The 17,299-nt window shown below is 34.8% G+C and overlaps 2 protein-coding genes across 2 annotated transcripts; both read left to right on the top strand.

Annotated features, from left to right (window-relative positions):
- Positions 1 to 12,705: 12,705 nt before the first annotated feature.
- On the top strand, positions 12,706 to 14,984 carry LOC145165689 (E3 ubiquitin-protein ligase MIEL1-like). Its single transcript, XM_079084488.1, has 12 exons — positions 12,706 to 12,854; positions 12,945 to 13,032; positions 13,232 to 13,288; positions 13,406 to 13,438; positions 13,527 to 13,604; positions 13,692 to 13,735; positions 13,859 to 13,899; positions 13,995 to 14,077; positions 14,189 to 14,280; positions 14,364 to 14,433; positions 14,533 to 14,574; positions 14,658 to 14,984. The coding sequence occupies exons 1-12, from the start codon at positions 12,820 to 12,822 to the stop codon at positions 14,784 to 14,786; spliced, it is 792 nt and encodes a 263-aa protein (XP_078940614.1). The 5' UTR covers positions 12,706 to 12,819; the 3' UTR covers positions 14,787 to 14,984.
- Positions 14,985 to 15,413: 429 nt separating this feature from the next.
- PCB2 (NAD(P)-binding Rossmann-fold superfamily protein) lies at positions 15,414 to 16,882 on the top strand. Its single transcript, XM_079084487.1, has one exon. It carries the CDS (start codon positions 15,432 to 15,434, stop codon positions 16,767 to 16,769), a length of 1,338 nt encoding a protein of 445 aa, XP_078940613.1. The 5' UTR covers positions 15,414 to 15,431; the 3' UTR covers positions 16,770 to 16,882.
- The last annotated feature ends 417 nt before the right edge of the window (positions 16,883 to 17,299 follow it).

The following is a 17,299-nucleotide window of genomic DNA, read 5'->3' as shown; positions in this document are numbered from 1 at the left end:
CGAATGCAGAAGCTTCCCGAATGACATCCTTAGTTGTTGCCCTGCCGACTTCCCGAGCTATCAATACCAATCAGTACACCCAATTAGCAAATTGGTCTCCATACTATAATCCCCAATCCATACATGGGGTAAAATGACCATTCTACCATAGGCCCAGTATGATCCAAAAACTAAGGCCCAAGCCCAAAACAAAAGTCTAACACTGTAATGTCCATAAATCCATCAATGGACCTAATCTGCGAAGGCCCAATACCAAAGAGGCCTAAAATACTGAATGGTCAACCCTAGTCAACTCCCGGTCAAGTCAAAGTCAACAGCTAAAGTCAACAGTCAAGGTCAACAGTCAATGTTGACCTCAACTCGTCGAGTGCATCCAGCAACTCGTCGAGTCACCTGAGTAACTCGTCAACTCGCCGAGTTACCTATGTAACTCGTCAACTCGCCGAGTTACCTATGTAACTCGTCGAGTTCCTTAATGTCCAAAAGACCGCAAACCCATGCAGACCAAAACTTTAATCCTTCATTGCACTCATCCATAATCTCGAAAACGGGTAAACCCCACCCGACTCGTCGAGTCGACTAAGGGACTCGATGAGTTCCTTCAGTCCTTTTTGTGTTAAGTCCTTTCCAGTGGGATCCAAGGCCCCAAACTTCAGATCCAACCCCCTAGGGTTGAGATACCACATAAAGTTGCTAACTTTACACCCATGCAAGGCATTAAAGGCTAAAAACACTTAATCCAAGATTGCCAAGGGACTTAGAGCATGAAGGAGGGCCAAAACTTGATAAAGTTGGCAACTTTAAGTCCCCAAAGGCCCTGAGATGTCCAGATCTAAACCCATATCTTCATATCATGCTCAAAACCAAGGATGGTACCAAACTAGGCTAATAATGGCCATAAACTTTCATAGAAGGAGATCTAAGCAATGGAAGGTCAAGGTTTCGAATTTATACCTTAAAATGGTTGCCACACTAGAGGAAATCACAGATCTACTGCCTTCCACTCAATCCAATCTCTTCAAGCTTCATGTTCCTTCCAAAAGAGCACCAAGAATCACTTTCCAAGCTCACATACACACAAAATGGGAGATAAGACGCGATTTAGGGTTTCTCTGGACAAAGGGGGTGATAAGGGAGGCTACAAGTGAGGCTTAAGAACTTTAAATAGGGTACAAACCCTGAAAATTAGGGTTTCCCTTTTCAGCTCCTACTCGTCGAGTTGGTGCCTTCCAACTCGTCGAGTAGATCCTTCATTCCGCGTCCAATATGATCTTCTACTCGACGAGTTGGAGCTCCCAACTCGTCGAGTCCCAGCCCAAAACCCTAAAAATGTTGAAAACTGACCAATACCTAAACCAAGCGTTACAACTACAAAATTGGTCCCTTTGGTATTCAAAAAACTTTGGATAGGGTCAAAAAAATTTCAACTTGCATGTATAGTATAAAATCAAGAATATTCTGTGAATTTGGTCCTTCATAAATTGAAAGGACTATTTTACCCTTATTAATTCTCTTTTATATTTTCTTTATTTATTTTAGTATTTCATTAATTATAGAAAAACTAAAAAATAAAATCCCACCTACACACCCTTACCTCATCCCACCGGTAACCCCTCATATCTCTCTCTCTCTCTCTCTCTCTCTCTCTCTCTCTCCATCCATCATATTCTTCATCAGTTGTTCTTCATCTGTAATAAAACTACATATACTCACTAAAATTTTTAAATCCACACATTATGGATCTGCAACTCAAAAGCATAAATATATCACACACATACACTTTGTGAACTTAAAGTACACACATACACACACGCACACACACCAAGCAACTCAAATAAATCTTTTAAGAATCGATCTTAAGCTATCATTTTCTCCAAAATAAAAGGTTCCAAATGTCTTCAAGTGGTTTTCGTCGCCATTCAGATTCATCTTCGAACCCGATAAGGGTTTCTACTTAGATATTGCTTATAAAGGGTGAAATCGTTTTTATTGGGGATCTGAGAAAACAAACCTTTAAAACCTAGGTGAAAGGGTTGACGACTGCCAGACGGTTGAAGAGAAAGGGGTACGTGACTCAAATTCGCCAGAAAAATCAGCATCGATTTGGGTTTCTTTGAGATCGATTCATGGATAAGATAATGGGGTGGTGGGTTACTGAAGGGAATGATGTTTCATCGGAGATGTGTTCACCAGCAATGGGTTTCGATCCTCAGGAGGTTGAGTAAACGAAGGGGGAGATGCCGACGATGAGGTTGGATCTTTTGACTGTGAAATGTCTGGCGATTGTTGAGCATGGTGGGATTGGGTACGGTGGGCGGTGGATTTGCAATGGTGGGTGCAGTCGGTGGTCCAGGAGTAGTGGACGACGAAGGTGTTTGATTTGCATTTAATGACGAACAAGGATATTAAAGAGGAAATTGTGAGATTATTGCAGGTATAAGTGTGTATGTACAAGAGAGAGAGAGAGAGAGAGAGAGAGAGAGAGAATAGGTGAGTGATGGGTGGTCCAACATAATTTCCTTTTTTTGCATTCATATTTAAAAAGTAAAAAATATAAAAAATAAATTAAAAGGTCAAAATAGTCAATTCAAGTGCTCCTTGGACCAAAATCACGAAAATTTCATAATTTTAGAACAAAAATCACAGGAAAAATCTTGATTTTGGACCTTCCATGCAAGTTGGAAACTTTTTGGACTCTATCCAAAGTTTTTTGAATACCATAGGGACCAATGTACAGTTTTGTCTTCTGACTATTATGGATGACTTTATAAGGGCAACTTGGGTTTTTTCTTTTAAAAACAAAAGAAGAAGTTTTTGAATGTTTTATGTCTTTTTCAAAAAATTTGCTAAATCAATTTGGTGTTAAAATTAAAGTTATTCGTTCTGATAATGGAACTGAGTTTATTAATAATCGAATGAAGTATTTTTGTCTATCATATGTTCTTTATCATATTTGTTTTGTTCCTAAACGAAACCCAAGACATATATCGAAAGGCCCTATATCTAAGGCTTTATAACTATTCTGTACTTAACACTTTTAACCCTTCATTCAATTTTGTGCTAACTTTACTCTAGTGAGAAGAATGCTTACATTTAAGGTTTCCTACTAATGTTATTAATCCTAATCTTCATAAAGTGTACATCATTAGTCCATACTAATATTAAATGCTAATATGGATTAATCATATACCTTGCACTCTTCTTATAATCCATCAACTCTTCTTAATTAAGTATGACACCTAAAATAATACTTGCACATGTTAAGTTGATACACAAATATAATGATTTACTTACAAAAATGTTAACCCAATTTCTAGATGTTTAAGTTACCTTCCTTTTAGGACGATTTTGTTTTTCAATTTCATCATCCTTTGAACGCCACATTATCAGAAACCACCTTAACATGACATGTTAGCATCATGTCATCAGAAAATCTCATCTTAGCATGCTCCATTTGTGCATAGTGCCAACTTAGCAAATGGTAACCAGGAGGTTACCTAATAACATATAACCTTTTAAAAAGGCAATTGAAAAAAAATCAATAAACCGAGATAAAATAAATAAATAAGGCATCCTCAAAATCAAAATATGTAACATAGTGTGTGTTATTTATCTATATCATACATACTTATAAAGCTAGCATTTTTTCTTGAATCTCATTCATTTGAAACTCCCTTTTTTAACTTCCTCAAACCACATTCATTTGAAACCCCCTTTTTTAACTAATGCAACTCAAAAGTTTTCTTAATTATGATTTAACACTCAAAAGTTTTATAACTTATATTATGTTTAATTAGCATTTAGTGAAAAGTTTACTATAAAAAGGCCAATCTTTTGTGTCTTTTTTGTTATATACAATCTTACATGTAAGAAGGATGTCATAAGAAAATGAAAAGAAAAATTTTCACTAGGCACAATTCTGTTACAACGTATTTGCAGTGATGGAGTCCCTAAAAGAGCTCTACAAGTCAAGGTTGTGGATGAATGTATCATTTTTTACTCATAATTTGATCGTGTTATTTTTTTTTCCAGTAATATAAATAAGACCATTCAAAATCATATGTTTAGAGATATTTTGTTTTCTCAAACCATACCATTCAAAATCATATGTTAAGAGATATTTTGTTTTCTCAAACCATATTGATTTGAAACCTACATAACTTTTTATATTTCTTAATTAAAACCATTTATAGTATTTATAAATTTCCAATAATTTTTTTTGCATTCTCTTAATATATATGTAATTATATTAGTACATTTTTCTTACAAAAAGTCGTCATTTGGTTGAAGATATTGTGATTCAAAAGTTTTCATATAGTTGAAGCATCCACGATCCAAATATGATGATTTGAAGAAATGGGTTATGTCGCATCGATGGTAATTGTAATATGATTTTTTCTTTCAACCAAAACAAATGAAGCTTTTCTATTCTTTCTTTATATTCATTTTCTCATTTAATCTTTATATGTGATTTGTGTGTATTACTCAATCTTGAATGTGACTCTCCAAACATCAATGTTTTGCTTGAAATATCTTTCTGATTCTTCTTTTTCAAAAAGAATATTTTGATTGCAGGTTAGTGAAAAATTGTTATCAAGTTTCTATGGTTGAATGGTGTTAAATGAAGAAAAAAGATTCAGAAAATTGATATAGGTTTTTTTAGCAAAGTTGACGAATGTTCGTTTTTTTCTTTTGATTTAAATGTATGTTTATGTAACATCTTTATTTATATATTCGACCACCCAATGCTCTTATTTATTTAATTGTAGTTTTTCTATTTTGATTGTGTTTATTTTCTATTATTTTTTGTTGGGTTATCCTACACAACATATTTAAAAGACAATATTTAAAAGATAACATAATTTTTAACATCTGATATGTAGTTATGATAGACTTATCATGATATATTTTTCACATGAAAGTAATTTATCTATATTACTACGACAAGAATTATATATGACATTTACAAAAATATATATATTATGTGTGATTTGTTTAACATGTATACGCATCAAAACCAATTATTTAGACGAATATAATAATAATAATAATAATAATAATAATAATAATAATAATAATAAATACACATTTCCAAGTACCGCATTCATTTGAAACTCACACTACAACTCAAGAGTTTTCTAATTTATGTATATTTATTAGTTACAACTCAAGAGTTTTTTAACTTATGATTATTAATTAGTAATCACTAATAACTTTTTATTTTCCTTTCTTTTATAAGGTTGTAAAGTTTTGCTCATTAAAAACATTAATATATTTGAAGAGATTTGTGATTTAAATATGAAGAGTTAATATAAATGTTATAATAGATGTTTTAGTGTTTTTATGTTATTAAAAGTTATAGTGTTTATTTTTCATATTTTTTATTATTCGTTGGATATATATCTTTTTTAATACAAATGTTATATTAGATGTTTTTCTATTTTTATGTTACTAAAAGTTGCAGTTCATATTTTTGTTCATACGTTTTGTTACCCGTTATATTATCATTTATTTGATATATAATTTACACAATTTTAAACGGTTTATAAAATTATTAAATAATTGTTATCACAATGACTTAAAAATTAAATTATAATGTTTAATAAAACTAATATGTTAACTATATGTTTGCTTTACTACTAACATTTTGTTTCAAAGTAGAAATATTAAAATAATAATTTGGTAAATGTTATTATTTTAACTATATAATTCTATTATCGCGCAACGCGTGGGGATTCGCCTAGTTATACTATAAAAGAGACATTTTTCCTTTCACCACATTCATTTGAAACTCTCATGACTTTTTAATTTCTTTCTAATATTGATTATAAATTGATTAATAATGTAACATCCCAAAAATCATGACCAAAAATTTCATTTTTGATATAGCGATTCATAAAACAATTTATCGAAAGCATCATCAATTATTTCATTTTATAAAAACCATAGATCATGTGTCTCAAAAGCATGTCATAAAATAGTAATAATGTCAGAGTACAAATCCCAAGAAACTCATATGCGTAAAATCGTGTGTGTGCGATGCGCTATTACCGTGCCGACTCTTTTTCCTTCGCGGAAGAAATACCTGAAACCAAAACTGAAAATCATAAGCACAAAGCTTAGTGAGTTCCCCCCATCATACCACATACCATACATAACACAAACTGTCTAACGTATCTGGGTACTAGCTACCCCTTCGGTCTCTTTCAACCGGTAACTTGCCTAGCATATCAGGGTGCTGGCCTACCCCTTCGGTCCTGTCAACCAGTATCTTGCCTAGCATATCAAGGTGTTGGCCTACCCCTTCGGTCCTGTCGATCGATACCTCGCCTAGCATATCAGGGTGTTGGCCTACCCCTTCGGTCCTTTCGACCAGTACCGGGGACTGTTTCACCCCCTACTTCTACCACATAGCATCATTGTGCATTAACATATAAATTGTATACTGCCTACCTTATCCGGGTTCTAGCATACCCCTTCGACCCTATCGACCAATACTGGGGTCTAACTTACCCCTTCTACCACTATCACATAACATCATAGCATACTAGCACATAAAACATAACAGATAGTGGGATACCGGACAATTATCACAAATACAATCATCTCAACTACATATCTGTAACAACGTAAATTTTCAAAATAATTTTTCATTTTTAAAACATAATTTCATTCATAAGATATCATAAGAATCCATTGTGTCACATGTCATCATAATAAAACAAATCCCAAGATCTCTAATACATAAATCCCATCAGTGTGTACAGATCATGTCGGCGCCTTCACGCGATCCTCACTGGTACCTGAAACACATCACACAAACACTGTAAGCATAAATGCTTAGTGAGTTCCCCAAAATACCACATACGCACATACGCCACTCAAGGCTATAGCTCTACAAGACCTTCCGGTCCATGTGTCTCAGGGGACTTCCGTCCCACGATCCTGGTAGACCTTCCGGTCCTACCCCTAATGACCTTCCGGTCCACATCATAATGACCTTCCGGTCCATATCATAATGACCTTTCGGTCCATAACATACTACTCATAACATAACATAACACATACATATTAAATAAAAGCATACATCACATACTCCTCATGACACATAAGACCTTCCGGTCACACATATTACCACTCTAGGTAAAGTATAGTGAGAAGACTCACCTCGTACGATGTCGGATAACCTCTCGTGCTCGATAACCCGACCTAGCCTCCTCCTATCAACACAATAACATCTCTAATTAATACTTTCTCTTGTCCTCATTTCTAAGGAGTGGGTAGAAGACCATTCCACCCCTTCCAGGTCTCTCTCTAGAACCAGCTTGACCAAAACCCTACGGTCAACTGAAGTCAACTCAAGTCAACGGTCAAACTTTGACCAGACTCGTCGAGTGCACTCGTGTGACTCGGCGAGTCCAGGCGTCTTCCGAATCCTCATAGATCCTCACTCGACTCGTCAAGTTAACCTTTCACTCGACGGGTTACTACCGGTCATGAATCGCGGGGAAACCCGACTCGACTCGTCGAGTCCCCTTATCGACTCGGCGAGTTCATTCCATGGCAACACTCAAATGACCTTCTGAGGTTAGATCTGTTTCTCTAAACTATAGATCTGACCTTTCCATACTCAATAATCACGTAAAGGTCCGACCTTTACACTCATGCAACGTTCAATATGCTTCTTTTGGTGAAATAGCCTCTAAAATGGCAACCTAGGCTCATATCTCTAAGGAAGTAGCATAAAGCAGGGAGGTTGGGGCTCTCTGGACCTCTCAAGGTCCAGATCTAGAGTTTAAAACTCAAAGGGACATCATAAGCATCATATCCAAGCCAATAAAGGATAGAGAAAACCCTAGATTCAAGGGTTCTTCACCAAAACAGAAAAGGGTTCGATTTAATACCTCAAAGATGGAGTTTCCTTGCTTGAAATCACAGAATAGCAACCCCCTTGACCTTATTTTGCTGGAATCTCCTTCTTCTTTGCAAAAACCACACCAACAAGGATTAAAATATCCCTTCTCTTCACACCACACACTCAAGCTCACTAGAGTTTCTCTCTCTGGACTGGTAGCCGCAAATGAGGGCCATAAGGTTCCTTAAATAGGGCACAGGCCCGAGGATTTAGGGTTTCCACCCACAGCGCCTACTCGGCGAGTCTACTCTTGGACTCGTCGAGTAGTTCATTAAACTCACGTGGCCACCCCGCTTCTACTCGACGAGTTATAGCACCAACTCGTCGAGTAGGTCAATAATTCACAAAAATAAATAATTAAAATAATATACCTGGAAATCCGGGTGTTACAATCTCCTACTAGTGGGCCGACATTATGTCCTTAGACCCACTTCTATTGGAAGGTAACTCACCTCGATGTCGTGAAGTAGTTGTACTGTCCTCGGCTCTGGGATCAACTCCTGTCAAACTCCTACACATAACAATCTCCTTTAATTACTCTTTCATACTCATAATCCCCTTTAAGGGTCAACTCTGGTCAATGGTCAAGGTCAAAGTCGACATCCTGGTCAAAGTCAACATCCTGGTTGACTCAACTCGCCGAGTTGGTCCATCAACTCGCCAAGTTGGTCCATCAACTCGCCGAGTTCCATAATCCATAAAACCCTGGAATCCCGATCCTACTCGTCGAGTCCTTTCATGAACTCGTCGAGTTCATCCTCAAAGCATAGTCGTGACCTTTTACCCACAACTCGCCGAGTCCCTCCTTGCAGTCGCCGAGTTCCTCAATCTTCATAACCCAAATTATGGCCAACTCGCTGAGTCATCTTCTAGACTCAACGAGTTTGCTCAGTAACAGAAAAGGTTGGGGGACCACGGCCCAACTCGCCGAGTTGTATGAACAACTCGTCGAGTTCCCCATAGTCTAAATCCATACAGTCGTTTCTAGTCGGGCTTACTGCATTCAAATCATAGATCTGGTTCCCTAGGGTCGATATATCACGTAAAGTTTCTAACTTTATGTCCATGCATGGGTTATTTAGCTCAAAAAGCCCTAAAATATGGTTCACAAGTTGCATGGGACTCCCATGGCCATAAAGGTGGCACCTTTATGCCATGGAGTCCCTCAAAGGTTCCAGATCTGAAGTCATGGCTCCAAAACATGCTTGCATCCATGAATGGTTCCAAAATATTCTCCTAAAAGCCCTAAACTACTCCATGAAGAGATCTAGTAAATGAATAGTCAATGTATAGACTTTATACCTCAAATGAACTGGAAATGAAGTTCTTCTTCTGGATCCAAAGCTCCTTCCCTCAACCAAGCACTTCTAGCTTATACTCCTTCAAGAAAATACCAAAGAATCACTCCTTTTTCACTCACACACACTTACAAAGCTCAAGATCTCAAATTAGGGTTTTTTGGACTAAGGGTGGCGATGAGGGAGGCCACAAGAAGGTGTAAAGGTCCTTAAATAGGGTGCAAACCCTGAAAATTAGGGTTTCCCTCTGGCAGCTCTACTCGTCGAGTTAAGGCTTCTCAACTCGTCAAGTAGACTTCAAGTCCCGCATCCAAAAATATCATATTCCTACTCGACGAGTTTGGGGCCTCCAACTCGTCGAGTCCCTTTGCAAAAGTGAATAATTCTTTTTAAAATACATACTAGGAATCGGACATTACAAATAATTTTAAACAAATGCAAAAACTAAATTATAATATCAAATTAACTTAACTTCAGTATTAAAATAACACCTTTTACTTATACGTATAAATGATTTCTTTAACTTTAAACATATTATACTTAACTTATTACTTTCTATATGTTGTTGTATTTGAATCATAGTCATTTAAAAGTCATAACTTTGAAATAGTTTTTATAAAATACCTAAATTATTAATTTACTTATAACGTAAAAGGGTAATTTAGATCAAAATTTTAATTAAACTTCAAAGAAAATCCAAAGATTATTTTGTAAATTATTGAAAGTTTATAAAGTTTAGTGTTAAAAGTTATTTTGTAAATAGTTAAAAGTTATAAATTGTAGTGTTAAATGTAACACCTAAACTATAATCTTAAATTAACTTAAAAAAATCCTAAAACTATTTTTATAAACCTAAACTGTAATTCCAAATTAACTTAAAAAAAATCCTAAAACTATTTTTATAATAATGAAGAGTTTCAACATTAGTAACTTAAATATAGCTTACAACAACAATAGTTAAAACTAATATTATATACAAAAGTTATATTGTTACATATATTAACAAAAACAATGTTTGATTTTTAAATAATTATAATGATAGAAGTTAAAATGTTAAACGAATAATTTCTTTTAAAATTAATTAATTATAACTAATATAAATAGCAATAAACTACATATTATATTTAATTTTATTTATAAGTAACCCGTATGTAGATGTCATTTAGACGACTAAAATTATATAGTTTTAAAAGATGTCTACATTATCGAATAATCCAAAATAAGTAATGATATATATATATATATATATATATATATATATATATATATATATATATATATAAACTTAATATAAAAATTATTATATGAAAGTTAACAACGTCATTGTTATCTTTTAAAAACATATATTTGTAATTCCGTGCAATGCGCGGGTATTCGCCGAGTGATTATATATAGTTTGAATGAAGAAATTGGTCTTGATCCTACGTACGATTTGCCATCAATACAAAATATACATAGATATGTTACATAACCTTATACCTTACCATCATATTCATAGATAGTACCACGATAACAATTGTACATTACCTTTACTGCACCTGTTATTGTCCTGGAAAGGATGTCCATAAATCTGCCTGTTTTTTAGTTTGTTCGTTGGTGTTATCTTGTTGGTCAAACTACCAATTTCTCACCTCAAAATATTCGGGTATAATACAAAAAGTTTCCTTTTATAGTACTAGAAATGGGCTTTGAATTTGGGCTCAAGCAATAATTGATTTACATGTCTCGGGTTTTAGTAGACGATTTTAATGTGATATGTTGTAACGTGTAACACAAAAAATATGAATTAATTTGGCAAAAAAATCATGCTTCTATGTTCTAAATTTTTTTGTACATATGCATTAATCATAATATGCAAGTGTATATGCTACATTAATACTTTTGTTGTTAATCATATTCCCTAAATTAACATAACAAGCATAAAAAAAGGTCAATACATATCGACGGAAGACAAACGAGCAACAAGCTGCGTAACTAGCCCTTTATGGATGACAAAACTAATTCTTTTGAAAACATCTGTGGATCTAGGATATATAACATTAGAATGCATGACCCATTGGACTCTTTTGAGGAGCTACACCGTCTTTGGTGCAAGAAAACCAAATGTATCAAATGTAAAAGGTACAAACACATGTTGATTTTCTATACATGCATTCTCGTGTTTTGCCACTTTGCACACATCGACTTTCAAAACGGCATGCCCTGCTATGAAACCTACGCTCCTCAAACCGACAAGAGGAGAGAAGCATCAAAGAGAACGTCCCTTCTACCCATCCAAAGACCAAAATGTCAGTCGGCCTGAGTGTAGATCTTCCATCGTGCGGGTCCGTTAAAAAGTTCATCGACGCTTCTTTCTTCACGAAAATACCAGCATGCAGAGAAGCATCAAAGAGAACGTCCCTAACCACCTCATGTCGCTATTTGAAACCAGTGAGTTCCCTATAATGAACCACATGTTCCCCAAAAGTGTCCAATCATGTCTTGCGGCAAACTGGACATATTTCGTCAATTGGAAATAGAGGAATCATGAGGCGGTAACGAATGATAGTTCGGTACTCCACATGAGACATATGTTGGCCGATGACATCAATAGGAATAGTTAGCAGAAAATCATGAGCATGAGGTGCCCGAAGACACTTAAAAACTGCATTTTGCTTTCTAAAATAAATAACTTAAATTTAAAGTCTAAAACTGTTAAGTATTAGTGCTTCCGGTTTCGTTTTAATTTTATGCAAAACGACTTCAACCATGTTCATTCCTAATTAATTATTGTCAAATACCTAACATACAATATTTACAGACCCATGTATTATACAAAAAAACGTTTTACATCAATTAAATGCATTAAACGACAAAAATTATAGAAACCATTGGATATGAAAAGAAAAAAAAAATCCAAATAACCTATTGTTCATTGACTTCAGCTTTTATCTTATTGGCTTGGTGACGCGGTGCGCGGGACCCATGTTGAGTCAGTCGCCTTCTTATCCAGTCTCCTTGACGCCACAACTTTTTTCAAAAAACCACACCTTTCCGATTATAGCAAGGCACAGAATATTTTTTTTTTGGAACTTCATTTATTAAGAAACAAGTACTTATTTGTAATTTTGTCTTATTAAAATCATCTTATATACGTATTTGGTTATTATTAAGTCTGTTTTATTAGAATATAATTACAAAAAAATATAAATACATTATGGTTTCTTTCATGTAGTCCACTATAAAACTATATATTACTAATAAAAATAATAAAATTCTTTATTACAAATTTCTGATTTTGTGATCTCTTTCAAATTATTGAAAAGGAAAATTACAATTACATGAAATGTACCTTTCAGTTACATTTCATTTTCAAAATTATAATATATTTTATATTTATATATTATAAATTCGTCATTCGTCGAGAATTAAAGTAGCGATAACTTACCATAAAAAACCCACTTGATAATAGTTGGAACTTTATAATTGATTAAAGTATAATTTTAATAATATATTTCCAAAAATGGAAATATAAAGGACTGGTTGCAATTTGCGCGTATTAAGAGTGTAGATTTGGAAGATGCAATAATAAATCGCCATCTTCGCAAATCCAATCTCTACTTCCCAATGGAACGCCTGGATTATGGGAAGATGGGTTATGGGTATTACTCTCGACGCTCTTTCTTCCTGCTTATAATATACTTCAGATGTTGATTCAACTGATTAATTCTTCAATGTATTGATTTTTTTAGATGCAAGCACTATCGAAGACGATGTATGATTCGTGCTCCCTGTTGCAACGAGATTTTTGGTTGTCGTCATTGTCACAATGAGGCTACGGTACTAATTCCATCTCTCTCTTCCTTCAGCCTTCCGTTCAATTCGATTGTTGTTCATCCCCGAGTAATGTCGTTAATCAAGTTATTAATTGCGTTCATCGTTTCTGACCTAATTCTGTTGTACTTAAATCAGTTAAGCTTCTTAGATCTGCTGTATATTGCTTGGATAATTCCTAATTATATTGCGTTTACTTATACAGAACATGCTGAACAGCCCATCCGATCGGCATGACCTTGTTCGATATGATGTAAAGCATGTACGTTTCAGAACTCAAATTTCCTCTTAATTAGTGCTTAATCAGGACTCGAAAATTCGCATATTTATGAATTTTATGTATGCCTTCGTATTGTGACGAGATTCATGTTTGTTGCAGGTTATATGTTCGGTTTGTGACACTGAGCAGCCGGTATATTTCAGTGACCCAAATTGAAACCGATTGCTTGAGTTTTCTTCTCTGTTTTTACTGTATTTATGATTGTTATATTGTCTGTCAGGTTGCTCGAGTCTGCACAAACTGTGGAGTCAATATGGGGGAATACTTTTGTGAAATTTGCAAATTCTATGATGATGATGTACAAATTATAAGTCGATTCATACATCCTTCTCAAATTCAATCACTATAAGTCTCGATTTCTCTGATTATAATATTCTCATTGCAGACTGACAAGGGGCAGTTTCACTGTAACGAATGCGGTATCTGCAGGTCAGTGAGCTATGTGAAAGAAGATCATATCTTTCTTGAATCCATCCTAGTAACATATTTACCAAATTAATTTTATCTTTTCTTTATTTCTCATTCACCTTCCAAACCATTTCTTTTCTCCAGAGTTGGTGGTCGTGAGAAATACTTTCATTGCAAGAAGTGTGGTATGCATCATTACCAATGCCTTCTACTTCTGTAATAGGATTCAATCAATTCACTATTCTCTGTTGTTATTTTACTGGTTTCTATGGATTCTCAGGATCTTGCTATTCTCTAAGTCTGCTCAACAATCATTCATGTGTTGAAAACTCTATGCGGCATCACTGTCCTATATGTTATGAGGTTTTTACTTTTTCATTCCCCCCCCCCCCCCCCCCCCCCCCTTTTTTTTTTTATTTGTCACCATTATTAGTTTCTGAAAAAACTTGCAAGTTTTAACACTTCCATTTACAGTACCTATTTGACTCGCTAAAAGACACAACTGTGATGAAATGTGGGCACACAATGCACTCAGAATGCTGTAATGAGATGATTAAGCGTAATAAGTAAGTCAAACTAAACTTGTCTTGGATTGGTTCATTTCCAAATCTTGTGAAATTTTAGCTAAATTTCAATGGTTTTGTTACAGATACTCTTGTCCCATATGCTCAAAATCAGTAATGGATATGTCTATGATGTGGAGGAGACTAGATGAAGAGGTGCAGCTATTGAATCTGTGATTGTGAAAATTTAATTTTAAACAACAAATTCTTGATCATCTTTCGTTTCTATAAGTTGGCTTGTTTTGTGTTTCTCAGATTGAAGCTACTGTGATGCCTGAAGATTACAGACAAAAGAAGGTATTATATTATGAGTTTCTTGAATTTTGAATCTTGAAGAGATTGAAACAGTAGAAGTGAATGGAGAAATGTGAAAATTGCAGGTTTGGATCTTATGTAATGACTGCAATGACACTTCGGAAGTTTTGTTCCACATAATGGGGCAGAAATGTTTGCATTGCAATTCTTATAATACTCGCACCATTTCCCCTCCTGTTCTTCCTCAAGAATGAAAATGAATGATTGTGGCAAAGTGGAAATCATCAAAACTGGCTCTTCATTTGTTGCACTAATTTAATGAAGACATTCACCATAAATTGGTGTTTTTAATTGTTAAATTTGATGTAATTCTTTCTCCACTTCACTTGTGTTGTGTGTGGATTGATTGATTTATAGTCCCAGTTAAATGACTATTTAACTGGTTTTATTCATTTGTACACATGTTTGGTTTCTTTTTCATATATAATGAATGCATATATACTTGCGTTTAAGTTTATAACCCAACAACTACTTGTCACTTGTGGTATGAATTATGATTAACTAAGCAATAGATTTTGGGTGAGGTTGATGTTATAATTTTTTGTTAAAGAAAATACATTTTAGGTTTTCCAATCTTGTATTTTGAGAATTTTCTCAAATTATAGCAATTTTAAAGTATGGTGTTCATAAGTTTTTTCTATGTCGATGAACACCATATAAAACATTTTAAAATTTTTACGTTATTTTATTCTTAAAAGGAGAAAACAATAATTTGCAAGAGTTTTATAAAAGAGAGGGCTCGGTGGGCTATTAAAACGGGCCTTTCGTGGGAGAATACATTCATACAAGACTAAACGCCAACCAATCATTTGGATTCGTTTTTGATAGGAAAAGCCAAAATGGATAAAAGAGAATGTTTCCTCCAAAAATCCCCATTCATTTCCATCACTCCTGCATCTTGCATTCATCAATCTCGAAATTTAACCATGTCCACTTGTGCCTCCTTCTACGGTATCACACTCAGTTCTTCATCTTCAACCTTCAAGAATCTTCTATCTTCTCATTACCCAAATAAAATTCAAGTTAATTCATCACCATTTTCATTTCTTCCTTCACATCTATCCAAAACCTCCGTGTTCAATACAAAAAGACACATTGTTGCAACTGCTTCAACTCCCACAGCTCTTGAATCACCTCCTAAATCTTCATTTCGAGACAAACCTCCCAAAGACATCAATGTGTTAGTCGTGGGTTCAACTGGATATATCGGAAATTTTGTGGTTAAAGAACTGGTTAATAGAGGGTTCAATGTGATTGCAGTTTGCAGAGAAAAAAGTGGAATTAAAGGTAAGAATAGCAAAGAGGAGACCTTGAACAAGTTAAATGGAGCTAATGTTTGTTTTTCAGATGTTACCCAATTGGATAGTTTACAGCAAAGTCTACAAAATTTGGGGGTTTCGATTGATGTTGTCGTATCTTGTCTCGCTAGTCGATCTGGAGGTGTTAAAGATTCATGGAAAATTGATTACGAAGCCACCAAGAACAGTCTTTTAGCCGGTAGGACTTTTGGGGCTAAACATTTTGTTCTGTTATCTGCAATCTGTGTACAAAAACCCCTTCTCGAATTCCAACGAGCAAAGTTGAAATTCGAATTGGAATTGATCAAAGAAGCTGAAAACGATGATGATTTTAGTTACAGCATTGTTCGGCCAACAGCTTTCTTCAAGAGTTTAGGAGGGCAGGTTGAGCTTGTGAAAGACGGGAAGCCATATGTGATGTTTGGCGATGGGAAATTATGTGCTTGTAAGCCGATTAGCGAGCCAGATTTGGCTTCGTTTATAGCAGATTGTGTGTTAAGTACTGATAAAATTAACCAGATTTTGCCAATTGGTGGACCTGGGAAGGCGTTGACGCCATTGGAGCAAGGGGAGATGTTGTTTAAACTCGCGGGAAAGAAACCTAATTTTATTAAAGTCCCGATTGAGATTATGGATTTTGCTATTGGGGTTCTTGATTTTCTTGTGAAGATATTTCCTTCAATGGAAGATGTAGCGGAATTTGGGAAGATAGGGAGGTATTATGCAGCTGAAAGTATGTTGGTTTATGATCCTGAAACTAAGGAATACAAGGCTGAGGAAACACCAAGTTATGGAGAAGATACATTGGAAGATTTCTTTAAAAGGGTGCTTGAAGAAGGGATGGCTGGGCAAGAACTTGGAGAGCAAATAATTTTTTGAAAGTTTTGAGTTTATGATTGATTGTGTTCAAGGTATGTGGTTATTGTAAATTTTATGCCATTTGTGCATATATGAGGTTAATTTATATCATCTTAGCCCTGTTTTTTTTTTCATCTAGTGATGTCTGAGATAAATATTGTTTGGATAAATGATAATACAGATAATTTAAGTTTCAGACTTTATAGTGTATAGCTCCCCCGAAACAAAATACTGAAAATAGTTAAATGTCTAAAGGTTGAATGTTAATATGATTGATGAGATAGAGCAATCAAAGTTTTTTTTTTTCGGCAAAACTTTCTAGTTAGGCTTGGAATAAATAATTAAGGTTACTATTTTATTAATTTTGATTTTTGACAAGTTTGATATTGTGGCTGATTTTGACCTTGTTTGACTGATTCTTGGCTTCTTGCCATCTAGGCCGATTTTCATTGATTTTTCACCAAGTTTGACCTAAACCGACCATTTGGCTGATTTCCAAAAATCCTACGCGTTTAGGTGCCGACTAGTCGGTCGACTTTTACAACATTGGT

This window comes from Lactuca virosa, chromosome 3 (genome assembly GCF_052849685.1).
Source record: "Lactuca virosa cultivar CGN04683 chromosome 3, Lactuca_virosa_CGN04683_v6, whole genome shotgun sequence".
NCBI lineage: Eukaryota > Viridiplantae > Streptophyta > Magnoliopsida > Asterales > Asteraceae > Lactuca > Lactuca virosa.
Note: the sequence above shows the minus strand (reverse complement) of the source record. Positions and strands in the feature narration are given on the sequence as shown.

Excerpts from the sequence above, each read along its gene's own strand:
- PCB2 (XM_079084487.1), top strand. The coding sequence starts at position 15,432 with ATGGATAAAAGAGAATGTTTCCTCCAAAAATCCCCATTCATTTCCATC.
- LOC145165689 (XM_079084488.1), top strand. The coding sequence starts at position 12,820 with ATGGAACGCCTGGATTATGGGAAGATGGGTTATGG. Across the intron at positions 13,605-13,691 it reads GCAAATTCTATGATGATGAT|ACTGACAAGGGGCAGTTTCA; the intron begins GTACAAATTATA and ends TTCTCATTGCAG. Across the intron at positions 13,900-13,994 it reads CTTTCATTGCAAGAAGTGTG|GATCTTGCTATTCTCTAAGT; the intron begins GTATGCATCATT and ends ATGGATTCTCAG.